A 22,463-nucleotide genomic window follows, 5' to 3' on the forward strand; every position below is an offset into this window, starting at 1 on the left:
GAAAAGAAAAGAAAAGAAAAGAAAGAGAACAAGAAAAGGAATTGGGAATTTTTTTTTTTTTCTTTCTGAAGTCGTAAGAGTAATAAGGTGAATAAAAGTACTTGGAAAAAATGAAACGTGGCGTTTTGGTTATTTTTTTATACTGTTCGTTTTCTTTTTTTCTTCGTTATCACCCCGACCTCTCGTGAACATGATTTTTTTTCTCTCTCTCTCTCTCTCTCTCTTTACCATTTCGATAATTGTCTCTCGTTGCCGTGTTCGATTTCTTGGTTCGACGAGAAGGCACACCGAGGTGTAATATAATTTTGGGTCCTATTTCAAAATCGATGAACAGTATGCGTGGAGGAAAAAGGGGGAAGAGATGGAAGAGACGTGCCGGCGAAACTCATTTTAATAACTTCTTTTACGATGGGCGACGAGAAGCCATCAGCAATACTGCCTCTTTCAAGTTAGGAGCAAATATAAAAAAGTACGATATATATATATATATATAAATATAATATATAGTGTATGTGTATGTTATGTACAAAAGAACACTTGATGCGTGATAACGCAGTTTAAGTGAAGGATATAGCCAAAGAACGAGAGAGAGAAGAAAATGGCAGCTGATGGAAAAATGAAAGAGAAGAACGAAAGAGCGGAAGCATTTAAAAAAGAAAAGAAAAGCGGATATATCGGATTAACGAAAGGATTAACCAAGAGGAAGCACGTCTTCATTGTTAAATGAATAGTTAGTTACAAAGATTTCATCACTTTTTTATATATATAAAAAGTATATATATATATGTATATATATATATATATATATATATACACATATATAATGATAATAACAACAATAATAATAATAAATTATTGTCGACGGCTAGATTAGCTCTCATTCGGACGATCATCATCCTTCGTGAACCCTTGTTCTCACGGGGCACGAAGTCGGCGTTTCCCTTGTTTTTATCATCTTTGAAAGCGCAGGGAAAGCGCGGCCGTGTTTCCCACCCGAAACAAAAGATCGTATAAAAGCATGTAGATTTTTTCGTAGACTCGACATTTAGATATCCTCGCTCGAACGCGATCTTCATTATTACAACGCGTTTCGAGTCTCGTGGGTGCCCCTGTCAATCGTCATCGTCATCAATACGATACGTAATCATACGATCATAAGAAAGAATCGTTTCCGCCGATCGAGCAAGAACGAAAGAAGAAAGAATGGAAAGATTTATTTATTAGATTTAAAATGCGTGAACGAAATTTTCATAGAAAAGAAAAAAAAAAATTCTTCTGTCAAAGAAGTGGAAGGAAAAATTTGGAAAAAAGGTTGAAACGATTCTTCGAAAGTCGAACATTCCGGAGGCATTCGCGCTGTCCATTAAGTAGCTAATTCAAGTTTAGAAGAAGAAGAAGAAGAAGAAGAAGAAGAAATGTGCGACGTAGTGTGTTTATTCAGAAACTGCAGTTTAAGGAATATCGCCTGATGAATGTTTCTCGTACATTTAGCTATCGCCATAGCTGTATCTGTATACCGCCTCGTTTTTTCAATATAGAAGAGAATTGTGCGTAGAAATCTAAAAAAAAAAAAAAAGAAAAAAAAAGAAAGAAAGAAAGAAAAAAAGGAAGAGACATCACACGCGGAATCGACCAAAACGAAATCATTCGATATTGAGAGCGAACCTGGCGTGATTTCTATGCAAGACTGAAGTCATCAAACACTCCTTGTTGATTTATTCTTTGCATTCTTTTTTTTTTTTTTTTTTTTTCTCTCTCTCTCTCCATGCCGCGTGTACACGCAAAACGTAGCCGAGGCATCTATGATTCATTCGGAACAATTCGCATGTTTCCTGGCATGTATACACACGGTACACACACATACACAAAATATACGTATACGTATTCACGATACATTATTATCCCCATTCGACGATGTACATAAACGCGTGTTGAAACGTGTGTTCGAGGAAACGAGTCGCCAAATTTTCCAAAGAAAAAAACGTGCACAAGCGAGAAAACAAAACTTCGATAATGAACTTCGATATCGATCGTTATCCATTGTAAGCGCGTCGCAAAAAAAAAAAAAAAAAAAAAGAAACAAAAGAAAAAAAAAGGAAAAAAGAAAAAAAGTGATTTTTCCGATCGTCAGAGGGGGGAAAAGGCTTTGGAATTTTCGCCTGGAATTAGCGATGGAATATAATTAGCGGCGCTTGTTGAGCGAAGATTCGTTTCTTTTTTTCCTCTCGACACGGTCCAACGAGGAGAAGGGATCGTCGTCAAATTTAATATCGGATTCCAATCGATTTTTTTTCTACGACCTTGATTCGAGAATCTCGTCACGCGGGATTTTCCCCACGAGCGACGCGTGTGAAACGAAAAAAAAAAAAAAAAAAAAAAAAAAGAAAAAAAAGAAGGAAAGAAAAAAATATTAAATTTGAAGACGAACGGATGAAAAGCATCGGCGGGCCAAGGAACAAGCATTACGCATCCTATTATTAGTCAGAATCCATTTCTATTGATACTTGTTGCGAATAGTCTTACATTGTTTATCTTAAGATTTTAACACTGTTTACAAGATAACGTTTTTCATAATAATTGTTCTCGTATCTCTTTTGTAGACATTCTACGACGAAGTACACTTTGTACGAAGATTTCGTTCGAGACCCTCGTGCGAGAGAGCAGAGCGACGTTTACGACTTCGGTTTCTCTAATGCGAGACATTAGTATTGAGCATAGGTTGCACGAGAATGCACGAGAATGCACAAGAATTACAAGAGAAGAACAGGGTCAATGAGATAGCGAAAAGCAGAGACAGAAAAGCACAAGAAAAAAAGAAAAAAAGGAAAAAAGAATTCGAGTAAAACTTCGAATCTTTTTTCTTTTTTTTTTTTTTTTTTTTTTTATTATTTTTATTTCTATTTATTTATTGAACACTCGCACATGTTATCGCGGTCATCGATTTTTCACTCGATGCGCGAATTTCGATCGAGTTTTTACCTTTTATTTCTCCCAAAGCAAATTGGTTGCTTCGCACAATGAAATGTCGAATCAATTTTACCGGGATTCTTCAAATTTTCTCTTCCTCTCGACAATGTTTTACGTTTGGAGATGTTTCAGTTGATTTCTCACCGATTCTTCGACGAGACGATTTCAAATTTTTATCCACTCCAGCACGTCGCGAGTCGTACACGTAGCACGGCGTAATTTTGCTTTCCCTGTTAATCGTCGTTCGAATTTGCAATCGTGCCGATTCTTTCTCATCGAATTTTTAATTACATCGATTTCATCGTTAATTATTCTTTAACATTTTATTATTAGATTTTTAATCCACGAAACATTTCTTTGATCCCTCTTCTCCCTTCGATTCACAGTTACAAAATATATTTATTCATTTTACGGATCAATAATGTATACACCTTACATATCTTCATTCGCATTTTACATTTATATTTATTTCGATAACGTTTATGGAATATTTTTCTTATTCCCACGCAGTGACGCGAAAACACCGAAGCACGATGACAATCCTCTTTTAGAGAAAACAAAAAAAAAAATAAATAAATAAGTAAAGTAACGATTGCAGTACAAAGACGAGCAGCATCCACGAAGGAGTACCGCGAAAAAGGTTGGAATTGAGCGCGTACAAAATCGATTGAATTAATTTCGGGATCGAACACTCGTCTGAAATATAAAACAGGGATCAAGAATACGCGAAGAATGAAAACGAAGAATCGATGTTATTTTTTTTCTCGGATTAGAATTATAAAAGAAGACTGATAAGCGTTCGAACGAGAGGAGTTCGAAATATTTTCGCCAAACTGTTTCCCTCCCCTCCACCACCGATCCAATTCGATGATCCAATTCGTTTCCGCCTCGACGCGATTGCAAATTCGACCAAGTTTTCGCGTGAATCGTACGGGACCCCATCAATTTTCGTTCGATTTTCCAACGTGGGAAAGGGAAAACAAATGGATCGCCTATATTTTCTCTCACGAAGTCGCCGTTTCATTCTGAATCGCGAAAGAAAGAAAGAAAGAAAAAAAAAAAAAAGAGAAGAGAAACGGGAGTTCGGAGCGGCGAGCTTCTCGAAAACTTTTTTTTTTTTTTTTCAATAATAGCTCGAGGAAACTCTTTTAAATATTAAAGGAAAAAAGTAAATAAATAAATAAAGCATAGACGTTAAGGTACTCTCTCTCTCTCTTTCTGTAAACGTAACGTAAGCAACGTAACGTGAAATTGTCGTGCAATTGACGGCATGCAAAAGTAAACAGCAACCTACATACTACATAAACAGTACGATAGTAAGCAAAAGAATAAACCCAAAGAGACGTATACACGAGGTGGCCAGGAAGAAAGTTGCTCGATGATCCCAGGGGAGAGATAAGAAAACGTTCGTTTCTCGTTATAATCGATCCTTGTATCCTTTCTGATCGGATATCCGCCAATCGAATGTCAAATTGAATCTCCACGGTACACGCGTCTCCTTTCTTTTTTTTTTTTTTTTTTTTTTTTTCGATCGCTCCTGGTCGTCGACGACGGCTTCCTCGACACTCGGTATAGTTCAGAAAAAAAAAAAATAATAATAACTTACAATTAGGGAGCAACCGAATGCATGCGTGTGTAAAAGCGAATGTAACGATACACACACATATATATATATATAAAAAAAAAAAAAAGAAGGAAAAAGGAAAAAAAAAAAACAGAAACGCGGATGTACGAAGATGTTCTGTACGTGATTAAGTGTGAGAAGTAAGTTTGAGTTTGCTCGCGTGAAAAGAAAAATGAGTGACGTGGGAGAATGAGCGGGAGTGTTTGGGAACAGAGAAAATGGAGGATTTATAAATCTATTATTGTAATAATTATAGAAACAGTGAAGCATAATGTATCTGTACGTTTCTTTACTTCCTGCGGTGAGTCGGAGAGCAGTAAGATAGTTCTTAAGAGCACTCGGAAAAAAAAAAAATAAAAATAAAAATAATAATAATAATAATAATAATAAAACGTCGTATAACGTGCATTACACGAGAGATTAAACGAGATAATCGAGGAAATGGTCGAACAGGGCGCGAATAACGTAACATAAATGAAAGATGTAAAATGCATGCGGATAAACGTGTTAAAAAATAATTGGAGGGGAGGGGGGGGGGGGAGGGAGAAGAAAGAGCGAGTGAGAAGGGGAAAAAAGAACAAAGTGAAGGAAAAACAAGGTTCGACGCGATTTGCGACGGAAGGAAAAAATTTCATTCCGATATCATTCTATATAAACGTATAAAGAAAAAAAAAAAAAAAAGTATCACGAGCTTTTTGCCAAGCTTTTGCGAGGGCACGGGATATATTCTCTGTTCCGAATATCGATGTCCTCGAGAAAATGACGAAAACGTAAGAAAATGTCAGAGACTATTGTTTCGTTTGCAAGCAGCCGATTGTCATTATACATAATTACAAATTAATTATTCTTACTATTAATTATAGTTCACCAGATCACCGCCATCATCGTTATTATTATTATATAATTGATGTGAGTGTGGACAAAAAAAAAAAAAAAAAGAAATAAAGTGTACGTAGTAGAAGGCTCCGTTTATCTTTGTCATCCGTCGTTCGAATTATTCTTCTTCTCGCGAGACGTTTATATTATTTTTCATCATCTTTCGATCTCTTCGTTTTCATCGCGTATTTTCATCGATCCGATATATAAATGGAAACTTAATTCGTTTATTTGAGAATACAAACGAAAGAAAATACAGTGATACAACTTAACTTATACAACTAGGATTTTTTTTCACGATATTACGAAGTTTTTTTTTTTTTTTTTTAGAATTATCTTTAGATTTTTAAATGCTAATATTTTGTCAAAATTTTTGATCCCCTCCAGCTTCTCCTCCCTCAGTTTCCTTGGACAATCTGCATCTCCAAACTTTTCCTCACTCTGTTCACGTTTTCCTTTTCCATATCGAGAATTTTACCATCTTGAATACTGTTACCTTCGGTCGGTGATAATTTCTCGATTTCTTCTATTTTTATCACAGAGCTCTCTGAAATAATCGCAACATTTTCTTTTTCAATATCAATAACTTTATTACCCTGTATACCGTCATCTTCGATCATCTTCGACGATAATTTCTCCATTTCTTCTATCAATGCCTCGGAATTCTCTCTGAACATGATCGATTCTGATTCATATTCTTCATGGATATTATTCTTCGCTGGATCCTCATCTTTTTCCGAAGAAAAATCATCCTCTAACAAATTCATGAAAAATCTCCTACTGTCCTTGAAATACTAAAAATAATAATGATCAATTATTAATTATTATTCGAATAAACGAGGCAAGAATATACACGAAATTGAAATTGAAATTAATCGCGATCGCTAACGTTTTTCTGACCGCAGGTAGGGAAAGATGGATCGAGCAACGATTTCCCCTTGGCCATAGCTTCCCTGGAAATCTTCATCAACTTATCGGCCGATTTCTTCCCCTCTTCTCTTTCCTCCTCGCTTTTCGGAGTATTAATATTTTTTAATATTTTATCTTTCAACTCTGCATCCATGACAGGATCAGAATCGAGATCTAGCTTCTCAACTTCGAGTTCCTCCACGTTCGTGGTCGCGTCCTCCGAAATTACCTCGATCAATGATTTTGTTTGTTCCTCTTTCGATTGTTTGGTCTCCCTTGGCGATAGAGCGTCACGTTTCTTTTCCTCCTGATCCGATTTATTTTTTTTCATGAAGTCTGGCTCGATCAAAAGCTTTCTTTTACTGTCTATCTCCTCCAGATGCTTGCAAAATTGTTTGTACAGATCCGTACACATTTTTGACTGCTTTTGGGCAATTGTTGACTGCTTCAAAAGGTTGTCAATCGATTTTATATCTGAAATACGATACCCCTTGAAGTATTGTAGAAACTTTTTAAACAATTTTTAAGAGAACAACTTACCAACTTGTTTATCGATGGACGAATCTGACTTTTCAACCTCTCGATTATCTTCAGAATTTTGAACGTTGAAAAGTTTTTTCGCCTCCGCCGCTCGATTTTGCTCGTCCGACGTTGAACCGATTCTCTTGTCCGAATTCTCCGAAGTTTTATTGGAAAATATGTCAGAGGTGATGTTCAAAGCTGTACAAGTTAAAAAGTCCTCTTGATTATTCTTCAAATCCCAATTCCCCTTCGATTTTTTACTTATTAAATCCTCTATGCACTGGTCTATCAGAGGCGATTCCTTCTTCACGAACTCCCTCGCCTCTTTTATGAAATGTCGTTTGCACTTTTCAGATATACCATCCACCGTCGTTTCGCTGCTTGTTGGATTTTGCTCGCCGTCTATCTCCTCGATCAAGTGGAACTTTTTACTGGCTACGTCTTGGCATTCGCAATCGCGCGATCTTTTATGCGATTTAGAAGATATCGTCGATTTTTCAACGTTCGAGGACACCTTCCCGTCCTTTTCGGACGCGGCCTCTAACGATTGGACTTCTTCGTTGTCGCTCTGCGCTTCGATAATTTTCACGTTATCAGAGACGTTGTCTCGTCCGCGATTATTCTCTTCCGGCTCTCCTGGTATATCATTCGTACTCGCGTTTGCCTCTTCGTCGATTTCTCTTGTTGATTTATCGTAATTGTTAATTATTGTTTTAACGGACTCGCTGTCCGATATCTCGTCGTCGGTGGAATTTAGGGATGTTACGTTGGCGGTGCTCGTTTCCATGATTTTTACATTAACAGGCTCGCTCTTAACGCTGATTATCTCTGAATTATCGACATCCGAAGAGATTATGTCGATGCAACTCGCGGATCGTGTTGTCTCCTCGGCGGTTTCGTCTATTTTCTCCAATGTCAACAATTCTTGGGAACTGAGCGATTTCCTGGATCGATTTTTCTCGATCCCGCTTCTATAATTCATCTCGTTGAACAAAGAATTGTACAATCCCGAGAGGCGATCCTTGCTATTATCGTTTTTCACAGATTCGCATTTTAACATGGCGTCGTCTTCGTCGGCTCTAGCACGAGTTTTCACATCCTTCAACAAAATTTGAGGACACTTCTTCAGATTCAATAGATCGTACACACTTTGGCAAGATGGAACCTTCTTCTCGTCTTTAACCGCTTCTTTAACATTCTTCGAAGCTTCCTCTTCCTTTTCTTCTTCTTCTTCTTCTTCTTCTTCTTCTTTTTCTTCCTCTTCTTTTTCTTCTTCTTTATCGACCTCGACAATTTCGACCCTCTTGACATTTTTCGATCTCTTCTCCGCTTCCTCTCTCTGCCTCAAGATCTCTTTCACCTTCAACTTCCTCTCCTTCGTGTCCCACCATTTGAACGAATCTTTCTCCTCGCCCGCCGATGACTCCCCCTTCCTCGTTTTATCGCTATCCTTCAACACGAACTTGTTCTTCTCCACGAATTTGTCCATCTCGGCGCAGAACTCCTTCATGTCCTCCCTGATACTGCTCAACTGGCCGCTCAAAGGATGCGGATCGTCCCTTCTTCGATAATTGTCGAGGATATCTTTGGGCGGGCATTCGTTGCTCGCTATATTACCTTCCTTCTTCCTTTCATCGCTCTTCGCGCCCGAAATATTACAAGAAACCGAGACACTTTTAAACTTTCCTTGCTCTTCGGCTGAAAAATAGAAGAATGGAATTAACAACGGATAAGTTTCCTTCTTCTTACGTATTAATTTAACATAACAACATAGCCGTTTCTCTCACTTACAGCAGGATGGAGTAATCTCGTTCGTCCTACTCCCTCGTATCTCGCCATCGATCGATGGATAATCATCGATACTTGGTTCTTCTAAAATTCCCTTCCCTATCGTCGTCCGCTCTCGTATCGTATCGCCAGCCACCAATTCCTTCGTATCCTCCTCTATCACCTCTACCAACTTTTTAACGCTCTTACGAGCGGGAACCTTCGAAAGCGTGTAATTCGAACGATACAAAAATAGAATTCTCTCTTCTGAAGAAAATTTCATTCAGAGAGAGAAGAGCAGCACGATCGGAGAATTGATGATACAGCCACGCTATTTCACTTTCAATCATGGAAACGTGAAATATACCTGAGTTTTCCAGGGTAACAAAATATCGTTCCCCCCTCGATCGGGCGAAGAAGCTTTCCCTCCTTCATCCATCGCCATCGGCCTCCTTCCGTCACTTTTCTCGATCCTCGATTTTTGCATCGGCCCGTCGTCCTCCTCTTCGCCCGACGACGAGGACGCGGAGGAGCTGTCGGAGGATGAGGACACCTCCAACTTTTTCTTCTTCTCCAGATTGAGCTTGAACGTTGATCAGGCCGGCATAAGGGGTTTCGCGTGGTGAATGATCAAATAGTGGATGGGACCGAATGGGTGGTGATATTATTCGAGGCACGAATTCTGTATCAGACCTTGACAAAACTAGTTTCTTACCAGTTCGTCGCTCGTGCAGACAACCGTGGTCGCGGCTACTTCTTCGTCCTCCTTCGTCCTTTTCTTATCCTCCGCCTCCTTTTCGGACGTCTCGACCGGTTTGCACTGCTTCCTTTTGTTTATCAGGGCTTTCGAGGGCGGCACCACGGGACCACGAGAAAATAGAAATCGAAACAGGGTAACAGATTAGATAGACGCGTTTATATACATCTTATGTGTATATATATATATTTGAAATATTCCACGATCTCGTTTTCCTTTCGATAATCGGAGGGAAAATTGTCGTGAAAAATTTTTTTCGATAAATTCGATAACGAGTTTTAACATTAAGCGTTTACCTTTAATATCTTCGCGATAAAACGGTGAGAAAGAGAAACGACACATACCTGTGAAAAATTTCAGACTGTGCCCGTGTTATTTTTTTCTTTCTTTTTTTTTTTTTTTTTTTTTTTTTTGCGGCGGGGTTTTTATCGATCTTCTTGCGGAGGAAATAAGTATGTAAGAAGAGGGAAAAGAAAATAAACGCGAGAGAGCGTTTGAGGGTTCGGAGGAAAGGAACTTTCGTGCAGAAATGAAAAGGTGCGAAAAAATCGAGAGCGACCGTTTGGTTGAGGAGCCAAACGAGTCCTATACATCATCTACCTTTCGATTTTTACTCACCGAGCACGCTATCATTGATTTTCTTCTGCTCCGCCTCGATCCACCGTTTCCTCTCGGCCGCCTCTTCCTCGGGCCCCCCTCGCATCCTGTCTTCGTAACAGTTTCGTTAGCTTGTAACATTGAACCGACTCTAAATATCTAGAAAAAAACGTGTTCTCGCTCCATCCCGACACACGAATCCACGACGCGAGCGCGGCCAATACGTGCAACAATTTTGTGCAACTTGTTGTGTCGCGGTACCGCGGATCCAAATGTCCAAACTGGACCACGACTTACCAAGCCTCGGCGCAGGCACGATCTCTTGGAAATACCGGCCTATCGTCTAGATACTTGAGATTCTTACACTTGAGGATCATAGTCTTGCGATACAGTTTGATCGCCTTCAGGATCGGATTTCCCATCAGGGACACGACGCGCAACTCTTTCATGTCTCCCAATATCTGGTGAAGATAAAAACTTTCGAATCGTTTTAATAGTAATAATAATAATAATAATAATAATAATAATAATAATAATAATAATAATAATAATAATAATAATAATAATAGTAATAGTAATAATAATAATAGTAATAATAATAATAATAATAGTAATAATAAAATTATGAAAAATTGTTACTTCACAAATTTTGTTCCGCGACAAAGCAAACGAATCGAATCTCGTGGAAAATATATTATCGGGCGTGCAATGGTAGTAAATAGAGTGGTCTATCCGCTCTGGAATATGTATATGTACGTATTTCCAATATTTAAGGGAAGAAGGAGGGAGGAGAAGAAGAAAAAGGAAAGAAAGAAAGAAAGAAAGAAAGAAAGAAAGAAGAAGAAGAAAAATATTGTGCAAGGACGAGACACGTTACAAAAGTAGGCCCGGCCACCACCACGGTTTCGTGAAATTACATCACCGGTTGAAATCGGCCGTGGAAATCAGCTGAAGCAATCACCGTCGAAGCGACGCCAGATGCTTAAGGAAAACATAACGGACTCACATTAACGACTTCGTCGGTGTCTATCCTGTTGTGAGAAATATCCAGTACCGAGAGGCTGTCCAGCAATCGGAGATGCTCAATGTCACCGGTACTTTGTAAGTAGTTGTGCGACAGGTTTAGAGTATTCAGGAACTTGAGGCTATCTGAAAGCAGAGGCGCGTCAAGGTCAAGGTCATCAAGGATACCCAGCTTCGACTCGAGTCACCGAGATTCTCAATCCTTCGTATAGTGTTGTAAGAGAGGTTCAGAGTGTCGAGCTTGGTCAGGTACTCGAGATTCTCGATCTTGCTGATCAAATTATTGTGAAGGAACAAGCACTTGAGCTCGCTCTGATTCTCCAGATTCGCGATCTCCCTGATCCCGTTGTTCTCCAGCCACAAACACTTCAAGCCTGTATACTTCTCGAGGTTCTCGATGAAAGAGAAACCTGAAAAGGGAAATCTTCTATTGCGAGAAAAATAGTGGGTATATGTTCTTTTTTCTCCGTCTCTCTCTCTCTCTCTCTTTTTTTCTCTTTCTCTTTCTTTTTTTTTTTTTTTTTTTTTTTTTGCTACAAAAACGATGCGATAAAGTGGTACTTTGGCAGCGTTTTTTATTGCAAATTTATAACATTTCATTTGTGTACAATGTATAGAATTTTTTCATTTTATATTTATTTATTTATTTATTTATTTATTTATGAATAATATGTGAAAAATTTTGTTACGTTCTTTTTTTCTTTTCTTTTTTTCTTTCTTTTCCTTTCTTTTTTTCTTTTCTTTTCTTTTCTTTTTTTCTTTTTTTTTTTTTTTTAGTTAGATTCGTAAACGAGCGATAAAGCTCGTGTTAAAATTAACCTTTGTAATGAAGATAAAGTACGTCGTTCAGATGCGGTGTTTGATAAAGTTTATGCTGCTTGCAGTGCTTTTTCAAAAACTCCTCGGTCATTCTGGAACCAGATACCGTTTACTTTACCAAACATAAAAATACTATATCACGTACATGCCGATGTAAATGCATCAACGGATGGCACCGGTTCAAGGCAACTGTACCTGGCGCCGTGTTTCTTCTCGTCGAAATCGTACACCTTCCCCTTGATGTAAGTCCTCTCCGGCTCCTTCTTGAATCGCCAGAACAGCGAGTCCTCGGTTTCGTCGATAATGTCTTGGACGATTCCTTGGACGGTTGACTTGGTTTCCGCCGAGGCCTCGTCGACAATCGCCTCGTTCGCGCGCCCGCCTTCCTCCCCCTCCCCCCCACCCTCCTTCTCCTTCTCTTTCGAGGCCTCCGACGTGCCGGTATCTTCGTCGCCGTCACCCTCCACCTTCTCTTTCGCGACATCCTCGACGTCTCGCTCGACCCCCCCGATCGCGACGAGATCCTCGTCCACGGATTCCTCCGTTTCCGGTATTTTTGGAATCACTTGGAGACATTCTTGCAACAATTCCGCGCGACGCTTCTCCTCCTCCTCCACGCTCTTCTGAACAGTTTTGAATTTAAAGCTCTCCGCCACTTGATCCTTGGTCAAAGGCAATTCTATGTCCTTCCCCACGTCTATATCCCCCTCCTTCGCCTCGTCCGAGCTTTCGTCCGATCCGCTTTCGTCGTACGCTTGGTTCGCGGACTTCGTTTCCGCGACGAGTTTCTCGATCTTATCGAATTCCACCGACAAATCCTCCAGAGCTTCGTTCTTCCTGTTCTCTATCTCCGCCTTCCCCTCCGCGATCTTCTTCAACTTCTCGTGAGCTTCCTCCTCCGTTCTCGGACAATCCGGTTCCGTGATCTCCGCCAATTTCTCCAAATACTCCTCAGGAGAATTCAATTCCACGAACTTGGATCTTTCTCTCCTTTGATCCGGAGCAATTATTATCGCGCTCCCCGTCAAATTCGCCCCTTCCCCCTCCTTCTGCTCCTCCTGCTTCAGCTCCTCCTGCCCCTCCTTCACCTCCTCCTGCCCCTGCTTCAACTCCTCCCGCACCTTCAGGCACTCGCCCTCGTTCGTTCCGTTTGCCGTTCCGTTCGAATTTTTCCCCGCCTCCTCGACGCACGGCTCCTCGACAATTTCCTCCAAAATCACAGATTTACTCGATTCCTTCGAGTACATGGCGTTCAATTGATCTATAGTCGCCTCGTACTTGGGCTCCTTCATACTGTCCCTGTATTTAAAATACGCGGATATGTTCACATTGGGCGAGGAATAAATCAGATTCCCCTCGTACTCGTCCTCGGAATCGCTCGAGAAATCGTCCATTTTGCCCTCCGTCTTCTTCAACTCTATTATCGTTTCCTTGGCCACGTTCGACTCGTCCTCTCGACTCGAGACCTCTTCGATCTTCTCGATCGTCATCGACTCGATCCTGGCAGAAGTCTCATTGTCGTTCGCGTTCTCGTCGATCCGATCGGTCGAGTCGCGAGCCTCGAGATTATCCCCGTTTCGATCCTTCTCCTCGCCCTCCTTCGCCCCTTGGTCCGAATCAATATTCTCGGCAACGCTGGGCGAATCTTGATTTATCTCGAGTATAGAAGCTTTATCGGAGACGACAAAGTTATTGTTGTCCAATTTCTTCTCGCAGGTCTCCTCGAACGATTGTTGATAAGAATTCGGGTAGGTGTCGTTCTCGTCCAGGACGAGGGCCTCGCCTTCCTCGGCGTCGTCGAACGTCAAAGTGTCGTCCAAATCGCTGTCGCTGTCCTTCTCGGCTTTGGTCGAGTTGTAATAAGATTGATTCTCGTAGGTCACGTCGAATATTGCGTTACAATCGAAATACGAGAGCCAGTTAGAGTCGTCATCGTTGTCGACTTCCGGTATCGGCTCCGGAGTAGATGCGGTCGCCAATGCCTGCTCCTCCGACGCGCTCTCGTTCTTTTGTAATTCTACGCCCATCTTCGTGAGAACGTCCAACGACGAGGCGGAAAGGACGTCGAAATCCACGGACGAATCTTTCGGTATCTTTAAAAACGGAAAGGGGTTGATTTTTTACCTTCTTTCCACCAGATATTTCGAGAAGCGAAGAAAAGAAAATTTGGAAAATTCATCAAACGAGAGTATTTTAATCGATTCGAGGCGAGTTAATCGTCTCTCGTCGTCGTTGGAGAGATTTTTTAATTTTAAAAGGATAAAAAAATGTATGTCGTATTATTATGCGTGTCGTATTACTTCATAGTGTCGATCGAAGCTAACCTCTCTCACGCAAGGAAAAAAAACTTGTTACCTCTTTCGTCTTCCAAATTTTCAACAACGTGATATAACGTGAAATTAAGAGAGAAGAGATTTAACGGAAATGGATTCTAACCGATTTTTTAATCTCTGTTTCCGATAAAGTGATACTACTTGCTGCGGTGTCGAGCCTGGCTTCGGCCGAGAGTTTTTTCTCCATCAAAGAGGATTGAAAGTCGCACTCTTCTTGCATTTTACCACGTCCCTTTATATCTAACGCTACTGTATATAGAAGCTAAATCTTCCGTAAGCGTGTGAGAAATTTTCGAAAGCGATTATTTTAACATGACTCCTCAAAAATACAAGAAACTCGCATTGACAGCACTCGTTGCCTAGGCTTCGTTTGATCGATACCGTCTCGCAACCTTTCCCGCATTTCACATTGCTTTGAATAACCATATCTCGATCGAGAAAGTGTGTCCCGTTGTCGATAAAGCAATTTCTAAACTTTTACCCTTTTTTTTTTTTTTCCTTTCTTTTTCTTTCTTTTCCGTTCTCGAAGGGGGGAAAAAATAATACAAATGCGAGACAAGCAGAGGAAAAGGAATCGACAACGCGAAATCGCAATAGAAAATAGCAATTTGGTTTCTAAATTGTTGCGCGTATCAGTATTACAACAATGTAGCCGATACGTTGACGGTTGACCCGCTCATCCTTGTTGCAACTTTGCCGTATCTATAAGTCGAAGCAAAGAGAACGAATCTTCGGAGGTGAATCGTGAAGGTGGTTCGAATAAATTTCGAACGACAAAAACGAAAAAAACGCTGAAAAAAAATTAATACATCCCGAATGAATTGCTTATTCTAAAATTCTGAGAAAAAAAAAAAAAATTCCGAAACAAATATAATATCGAAATATATTCGCTGATTTCGCGAATATTTCTCCTTGTTCGAAACTTTGAAAAATTCTGAAACGAAAAAAAAAAAAACGTCTTAAAACCTTTAAAATTCCGAGAGAAGAAAATATCCTTCGATGGATATTTCTCGTTCGACGCACGTCCCTGGTCGTCGAGAGAAAAAAATTCCTCATGCAACGAAGAAGAAGAAGAAGAAGAAGAAAAATCCCTAGATCCGTGAAGGGCCACGGATTCGTTTGTCATCTGCTCCTAGTTTATATAGTTTATATCTCGATCTCGTATCTATTCCTCGGCCACCTCGTTCCGTTTTTATCGCCTCCGTCTGAAATGCCTCCTCGATGGCAACTTGCCTCCCCTCCGCTCGAGCCGAGGCGATCATCATTCGAGAATGAATGCTATCAACATAATTCAACGGAAAAGGCCGATTCGCAGGCGTCGCGACGAATCGGGATCGATGGAAACGGGAAATCGGCTTTCGGTCCCTCTTCTTTCCCTCGAGCCGATCTTTCCCGATCGTCTACTCATCGAAACACGTTTCTCTTCGCGCAGCCAGACCCCCTTCAACTTCTCCCTTCATCTTTTCCACCCTTTATTTTCGCCCAGAATCTCTCTTGTTACGCCAATTATTTCCTCGATGCTTTGTCAATTCCCATTTAAATCGGTGGACACATTTGAAAATATTCGCCTCTTTTGGATATCGCGTAATTTCGTTTCTTGTCTCGCGATAAAAATGTTTGATGACGCGTAAAAATATTTTATGACGCGCGAGTTGAAAAATTTAACAGGAGAAGGATATTCGCGTTACGGAGAATCGATAATCGAGTGGATCGATAAAACTTGTTCTCTTTTTCCTTTTTTTTTTTTTTTTTGTTTCTTTTCCAGCATTGGCATCGAGAATTCCGTACGACGGAATATGAGATTTGGTTGGACGCGCCGACAGGTAGATAACTCGGCACAGGGTCGGCGGAAACGGGAAATTGCACCACAGCTCCATATTCGAAGCATTCCCTCCCTTTTTCTCGAGACGCGTCTTCCTGCGCAGTTTTCTTCGCCGCCTCTTCCAGTCGCTATCTCAGACCATGTGGAAATTAGATACTTGTCGGGTTATAGATCGTATGCGGACGAACCAGTGACATCTATTCGGGACCTATCTAAGTGAACGAGCTCGATTTGCGCACGCACATTTGCGCATCGTTCCAATCGTCGCTATACATTGTTTTAAATGGAACGTGATCTCGTCGGCCGTGTTTCGAAGAAAAAATATTTCGAAATGCTTAATATGGAATACGATGATGAAACGGATGAAGAAGATAAACTTGTCTCTCGAATTAATCTTTTTTATCTACTCGAAAATAATTATGTTTCAAAATTATTTTCAATATATATATGTATATATTTGTCATAGAAGCGTGTTCTTTCGTTTTTTTTTTTTTTTTTTTTTTTTACGAGAAGAAAATATAAATATATTTAATATTTCGCCCGGAAATAAGGAACGCGTCACTAGATTCCGATCACGCGTTGAAATGACTGTGCACTTATTGCAGATAATGTTTCTGGAACGTTTCACGTTTGCTGACACGAAAAGCCGAGAAGATTACAAGAAAGTTACACGTGTACCTTGACGCCGCGTAATAGGACGCTTTTTTGCTTCTTTCGCGATAGCGACGCGAGTGAATATCAAATTTTTTTCTTTTTTCCATCGATATTGCATAACAATATGATATATATATATATATATATATATCGTTCAAACTGATTGCGACGCGATGAACAACTATATATATAAAAATATAATTTGAATCGATTTCGATTTAAATAGAAGGCGCGAAAACACGACGCACGAGAAAATCAATATCATGGATGAAATGGTAATAAATATCGCATATCGGTAAACCGATAAACCGATAAGATTCAATGACTGGAAAATAATTTTGAATCCCGTCTATCGGCTTTCATGAGCCGGCGCGTGACCATGACCTCGACGATCAAGCGTCTCGCACTTCTGAACCGAGTTCACAGCTGCCACCTTTCCAACGCTTTTCTCCTCCTCCCCCTCCTCTCCCCTCCATGTTGCGTAGCTTCCGCCGCGTGTTTCCGCGTGGAAAAGAAAACGAAAAGAAAAAGAAGAAGAAGAGGGGAACGCAGCAGGAAAAAAAAAACAGCGGAGGAAATAACTCAGTGTCCTGTTGGATGCCTCCGTTTCCAGGAACGTTTCGTTTCGAGAGTTGTCACATTCGACGAGAGAGAGAGAGAGAGAGAGAGAGAGAAAGAGGAATCGTAGAAAGATGATTAGCGGCGCGGAATAACGGCGGAAGGATTCGACACGCGAGGCTGGTGTTGAATTATTGAAGCATCGATGGAGGGAGACGGGGAGGAGGTAAGAGGATTAAAAGCCTAGTAGAGAGAGAGAGATTAGAATTTCAAGAGGCGAATAAAAATATATACGTTCAACCGTGGTTAAATTTACTCCTCGATGGGTATCGTTTTCGACCTTGATTTCCAAGATCAGAATCTCCTTGCCGATTTCCCTCCCGATCTCTCGTTTGTTATCGGGAATCGATCGAGATTATCAAGCAAAAAAAAAAAAAAGCAAGAATTTCGAGAGAATTAAAACTTTGTAATTTAGAAAAATTTTGAAAATTTAGAAACAATTTCGATCTTCGATAAGGTAATAATTTCGTTGACGTTAATATACGCGTGAAAAAAAGAAAAATGAAAAAGGACGAGATTGAAGAAGATTAATTAATTTGTTCGAAAATTAAAACCAAACTAAATTAAAACTTCATAGTTCTCGAGAAAAGAGGAATCGAGAGAAAGGAACGTCGCTGAGACTGAACGTTTTTTCTTTTTTTTCTTTTTTTTTTTTTTTTTTTTTTTTAAAGCCGACTAAATTTGACGCGTCTCTGCGAGACAAGTCGTGACCATGACCTCGAGGATCGCCCATCACGCGCACCGACATCCCCGTTTTGTGTACCAACAGGCGGAGAGAGAGAGATCCGATCGAACTCGTACGTCGATTCGAATGCATTATGTAATTGACGGCTTCCGTTTTCTTTCTCCATATCTGGTTGAGCTTGCCAGCCTTCCTACATGCGTACCCTCACGTGTGCGTGATTTTTGAAAAGCAAAGTAGCCGTGGGTGGCCGGCAGTATACCTCTGCCTCGAGAATTAAGGACCTAGGAGGATGGATAGAATCGGCGGAATCGTATTTGAATATCACATTTGAATCCGCTATTGGCCGTGGCGTGATTCTCCGCCGCGATTGTAATTCGTTCGGATTTAAAGAGACCATAGAGAAGGAAGGTTACTATTTTAAAATAAACTCTCAGCTGATCGCTCTGGTCGTAGATATAATTTCAAAAGAAAATTACTTTTTAATTGACTTCCGTCTTAATTAAACAAGAGAGAACAAAAATCGAAACGTAAAGTGACTTTAATCCAATTTTACCACATTGCGATGCGTGATAAATAACGAGTCGTAATTAAACGCACAAATATAAGAAATTGAGAAAATTACGAAGGAATTAGATTTTGGATTTTGCAAGGGGGAAAAAAGAAACTAAGCGATTCGTAACGTAAAATTATTTTAATCCAATTTTACGACAATTTTACAATGCGTGATAAATAACGAGTCACAATTAAACGTACAAATATAAGAAATTGAGAAAATTACGAAGGAATTAGATTTTGGATTTTGCAAGGGGGAAAAAAGAAACTAAGCGATTCGAAACGTAAAATGATTTTAATCCAATTTTACGACATTGCGATGATAAATAACGAGTCACAATTAAACGTACAAATAATAATAAGAAATTAAGAAAATTACGAAGAAATACATTAGATTTTGGATTTTGGAAGGGGGAAAAAGAAAAAGAAAAAAGAAATTAATTCGATCGTCGCGCAAGGTGGCAAGTCGAAAGGAAAGGCAATCGTCTCTCGATCTGATGCAACCACGTTTCACGATCGAACCGAGGGGGAATCGAAAAAGCTCTGGAAAGCGTCCACGTGTATCGGAGACAACTATATCGGTGGATATCGCAAGGTTCCGTCGAAACGGAATGACGAAAAAAAGGACAATTAGCAAGTATAATCAGTCTGTCAGCTGACCTATGACAACGTAACCCTGTCATCATTCTAAGGGCATGGCGCAATTTGGTATAAATTATCGAACATTCACGCGCGCGCGTATCGGATCGAGGCATCAGCAAGTATAATGAACTATCCAGCCGACCTATGACAACGTGTCGTCCTGAATGGAAATTCGTCAACTTTGTGTGAGCCGAGGGTAACACCGGCCCTTCGTCCATCACGCCAATCCCAAACCAAATTTTCCCGCGGAAAACTCAACCGATAACAGCGAATAAAAATTTCATTTTCTACGATTTTTCCATTTTTCCTTAGAAAAAGAGTAGAGCGGATGGAGCAGAAGGATTATTCGCTCGCGAGTAAAAAGGGGAAATCGCGGTTGGAAGAAATCGGTTCGATCGATTAATCGGAAGCAGAAGGGTTTATACGCAACGGTGAGCAACTTTGTTGCAACGTTGCGGGAAAAAAGTTGCTCGGCCATTACGATGCGCAGCAGGAAGAAGAAAGGTAGTATCGGAGTGCGTGATCGGAGAGCCGATCGAAGCAAGGAATCTGTCTTCTTCGTTCGTTGTTGCATAATGTTGGGAAAAGATGTTGGAGAGAAGATGGCTATGGTGAGATTCGATGAAAGAATTCGATAACTGTTATAAAAAAAAGAAGAAGAAGAAGAAATCAACTTTCGTTGTTGGAAAATTCGCGAAAATAAACGAAATAAGGAAGGGAGCGAGAAATGGCGACAAATCTCTTGGAGTTCACTTTCCTTCGGTTTATAAATTTTTACCGTGATATGGGCAACCATAAATCGCACCGGGTGCGAGTTTTCCATAAATTTGAATAACATTTTCACTTCCTGCGTTACCGCGTGGACCCCCACCAACTTGGCAGACGACAATACGAGCCCGACTATAAGCTCTTCACTCGGTGACCTCGCCCTTAGGAGGAAGGAAGATTCTGAATTTTATCGAATCCCGCATACAATTATCGTTCTCGTATCTATTATACCAACCATATATTCGTCGGCCTCTTCATTCGTCCCTGTTCTAATTTAATTCTTCTTTTCTCTCGCTCTCCTATACCTACATAGAAACATAGTGTCAATTTTCGAATAATAATTCGATGGCTCGGGGAAAGCGTTGGTTGGTATCCACGTAATATTCCACGTCTCGACCCTGCTTCAACTCAAAGTGTATGCATTTTTCTACCTCTAGCAGGAGGAACGCCACCTGGTTACGGTCAGCAAATAACAGCCGATGTAGCCGATCGTTTCGTATTTCGGTTTTTGTTCCGAACGGGCAATCCTTTCCCTCCGCCCGCCGTTTGTTGTCGTCGATGTCGAGCGACACGATTGAAAATTTCTTCTTTTCCCAAGAGACAAACAAGGCTTCGTTCACGTCGTTCACGAATAAGCTACCAAGGGAACGAAGGAAGGTGTCGTGGTGTGCGTGTGGTCGAGGTCGAGGTTTCGTAATTCGGCCAGATAACCATTTCCATTGCTTGAACATTGGTAGTTTGGAAAGTTGAGGTGTGAGATCCTCGTGAGATCGCGCGGGAACGGTCCAATAATAAATCGGTGGCCCGTTTCCGTTTCGCATTCTAATCGAACGTCTTGACGAAATTCTTGACGGCGCATCGAGTGGGCAGATTTGAAAGTCGATCGTGGAGAAAAATCTGCGAAACACGTGGATCACCTTTTGCCACCGTCTCACCGTCTTCTGCCCTCTCCCCCCCCCCCCCTTTCCTTCCTCTCCACTCGATAATCTTAGCTCGCCATTTCTCCTTCTCCCCTTCCATCGCGCGCGTGTAATGCAATGTTGCAGAAGCGTTGTTTCGTTTGTTTGCCAGAAAAACAAAGGGGAGCCAAGCCCGTATTTGCACGATGGAATTTATGGAACTTTCATGCATAACTGGTGGAAAAAAGAAAGAACACGACGTTACGATTGAACGGAAAAGTGATCGTTCTTAAGTTTTCTTTCTGCGATTATCGGTTTCTCGGAATAATTGTACCCCCTCCCCCCATAAATTTCGTAGAAATCAAGCCTACTTATTTAAGTCCATAGACAAATATTATTATTATTATTGCGAGTCTAAAACTAAACTTGAAATTCCAGGAATTCATCTTTAATCGAATCTTTAATCTCGAATTCCATTCCAGCCATTCTCGAACGATTCCGATTACTTTCACAATTCGTGAACAGGGACAGGAGATAGTTTCAATTTTTTTCTTTTTCTTTTTCTTTTTCTTTTCTTTTTTTTTTTTTTCTTCCTCCTCTCCCCCTCCAGGCTGATTTCTTACTTTCCGTTTCTATCCTCGAGTTTATATCCTCGGCTCACAGCGGATGCTCGAAAAGTTTCTAACTATTAACTGTCCCCCACTCCGTGAAATCGGGCAGGAAACTCGGTTCTAGTTTATTATTTAAGGGTTTAGACGATTTTAACGGTGCACGTAGCATTTAAATATGAGATATGTAAAAAAGGAAACACGTGAATCACCTTTGCGAGTTACCCCACCACCTGCTGTCTGCCCCTACCACTGGCTTTTCTCCTGCCATTTCTCTTTCTTCGCGACCCGTGTGTTTACACAGCGACGCACGTTTCCTAAGTGTGGATCACTTGCGCCGCGCTCGAATTCCGGTGTACACAAATCCGGTGTACAAATCGGTGTGTTAATCGTATTTATTTAAATAACCAACGATAGAAAATTCGAGCGGAAATTTAACACTGTTCCTTCTGTTTCTAACGATATCGTTTTTCTTTCTTTCTTTCTTTCTTTCTTTTTTTTTTCTTTTTTTTCTTTTTTTTTTTTTTCTGCTGAATTTTCGAGAGAACTTTATTAATAGAATTTCGTCCGACTTTCACGTTTATCCTATCCTTTGACGCATGATTGTATTTCTATTAATGCTAACAGCTTTTGATATTATATATCGTTTCTCGTCCAAGATATGAATCCGTGCAATTCGATTACTTAACGAAAGTTTATACTTATGTAAAATACTACGTAAAATATGGATAAATATGGATTGGTTGATTGGTGATGTAACGATATCTTTTCCCATGAATTTTTAAGCAGGATTTTATTTAAGCTTCGAAATTATATTCGATAATAATTTATCGAACGCGTTTTGAAACGTATTTAAGGTACGTGTTTTTAAGAAAATATTGATTTCCTTTTTTTTTTTTTCGCAGGGATTTCGATGGTCTGTCAGTCAAGACATCATGATTCACAGAGATCCAGGTCACCAAAATAAAATCGATCGGATGATTTGCCGAAGGCAAAGGGATTAGCATAACGCGAGTAACCG

At 40.3% G+C, this 22,463-nt stretch overlaps 2 protein-coding genes across 2 annotated transcripts; both read right to left on the reverse strand.

The window, feature by feature from the left end:
• Window positions 1-5,842: 5,842 nt before the first annotated feature.
• Window positions 5,843-12,195, reverse strand: LOC122711223 (dynein axonemal assembly factor 1 homolog). Its single transcript, XM_043929792.1, has 12 exons — window positions 12,057-12,195; window positions 11,862-11,953; window positions 11,231-11,452; window positions 11,026-11,168; window positions 10,317-10,480; window positions 10,041-10,126; window positions 9,381-9,508; window positions 9,033-9,248; window positions 8,690-8,885; window positions 6,917-8,596; window positions 6,357-6,850; window positions 5,843-6,261 (listed from the first exon to the last, which is right to left on the reverse strand). Exons 2-12 carry the CDS (start codon window positions 11,950-11,952, stop codon window positions 5,866-5,868), a joined length of 3,816 nt encoding a protein of 1,271 aa, XP_043785727.1. The 5' UTR covers window position 11,953; window positions 12,057-12,195; the 3' UTR covers window positions 5,843-5,865.
• Window positions 11,999-14,414, reverse strand: LOC122711247 (uncharacterized protein PF11_0207-like). Its single transcript, XM_043929818.1, has 2 exons — window positions 14,298-14,414; window positions 11,999-13,954 (listed from the first exon to the last, which is right to left on the reverse strand). Exons 1-2 carry the CDS (start codon window positions 14,412-14,414, stop codon window positions 11,999-12,001), a joined length of 2,073 nt encoding a protein of 690 aa, XP_043785753.1.
• Window positions 14,415-22,463: the final 8,049 nt, after the last annotated feature.

The sequence above is a fragment of the Apis laboriosa genome, unplaced genomic scaffold (genome assembly GCF_014066325.1).
Source record: "Apis laboriosa isolate Shangri-la unplaced genomic scaffold, ASM1406632v1 scaffold16_cov148, whole genome shotgun sequence".
Classification (NCBI taxonomy): Eukaryota; Metazoa; Arthropoda; class Insecta; order Hymenoptera; family Apidae; genus Apis; species Apis laboriosa.

What these genes read in the sequence shown, in the direction of transcription:
- LOC122711247 (XM_043929818.1), bottom strand. Translation starts at nt 14,414, where the DNA reads ATGCAAGAAGAGTGCGACTTTCAATCCTCTTTGATGGAGAAAAAACTC. An exon ending in AAACAGAGATTAAAAAATCG is followed by an intron (nt 13,955 to 14,297) that starts GTTAGAATCCAT and finishes CCGTTTTTAAAG; the next exon opens with ATACCGAAAGATTCGTCCGT.
- LOC122711223 (XM_043929792.1), bottom strand. Translation starts at nt 11,952, where the DNA reads ATGACCGAGGAGTTTTTGAAAAAGCACTGCAAGCAGCATAAACTTTAT. An exon ending in TGTTACCCTGGAAAACTCAG is followed by an intron (nt 8,886 to 9,032) that starts GTATATTTCACG and finishes ACGCTTTCGAAG; the next exon opens with GTTCCCGCTCGTAAGAGCGT. An exon ending in GTCCATCGATAAACAAGTTG is followed by an intron (nt 6,851 to 6,916) that starts GTAAGTTGTTCT and finishes ATCGTATTTCAG; the next exon opens with ATATAAAATCGATTGACAAC.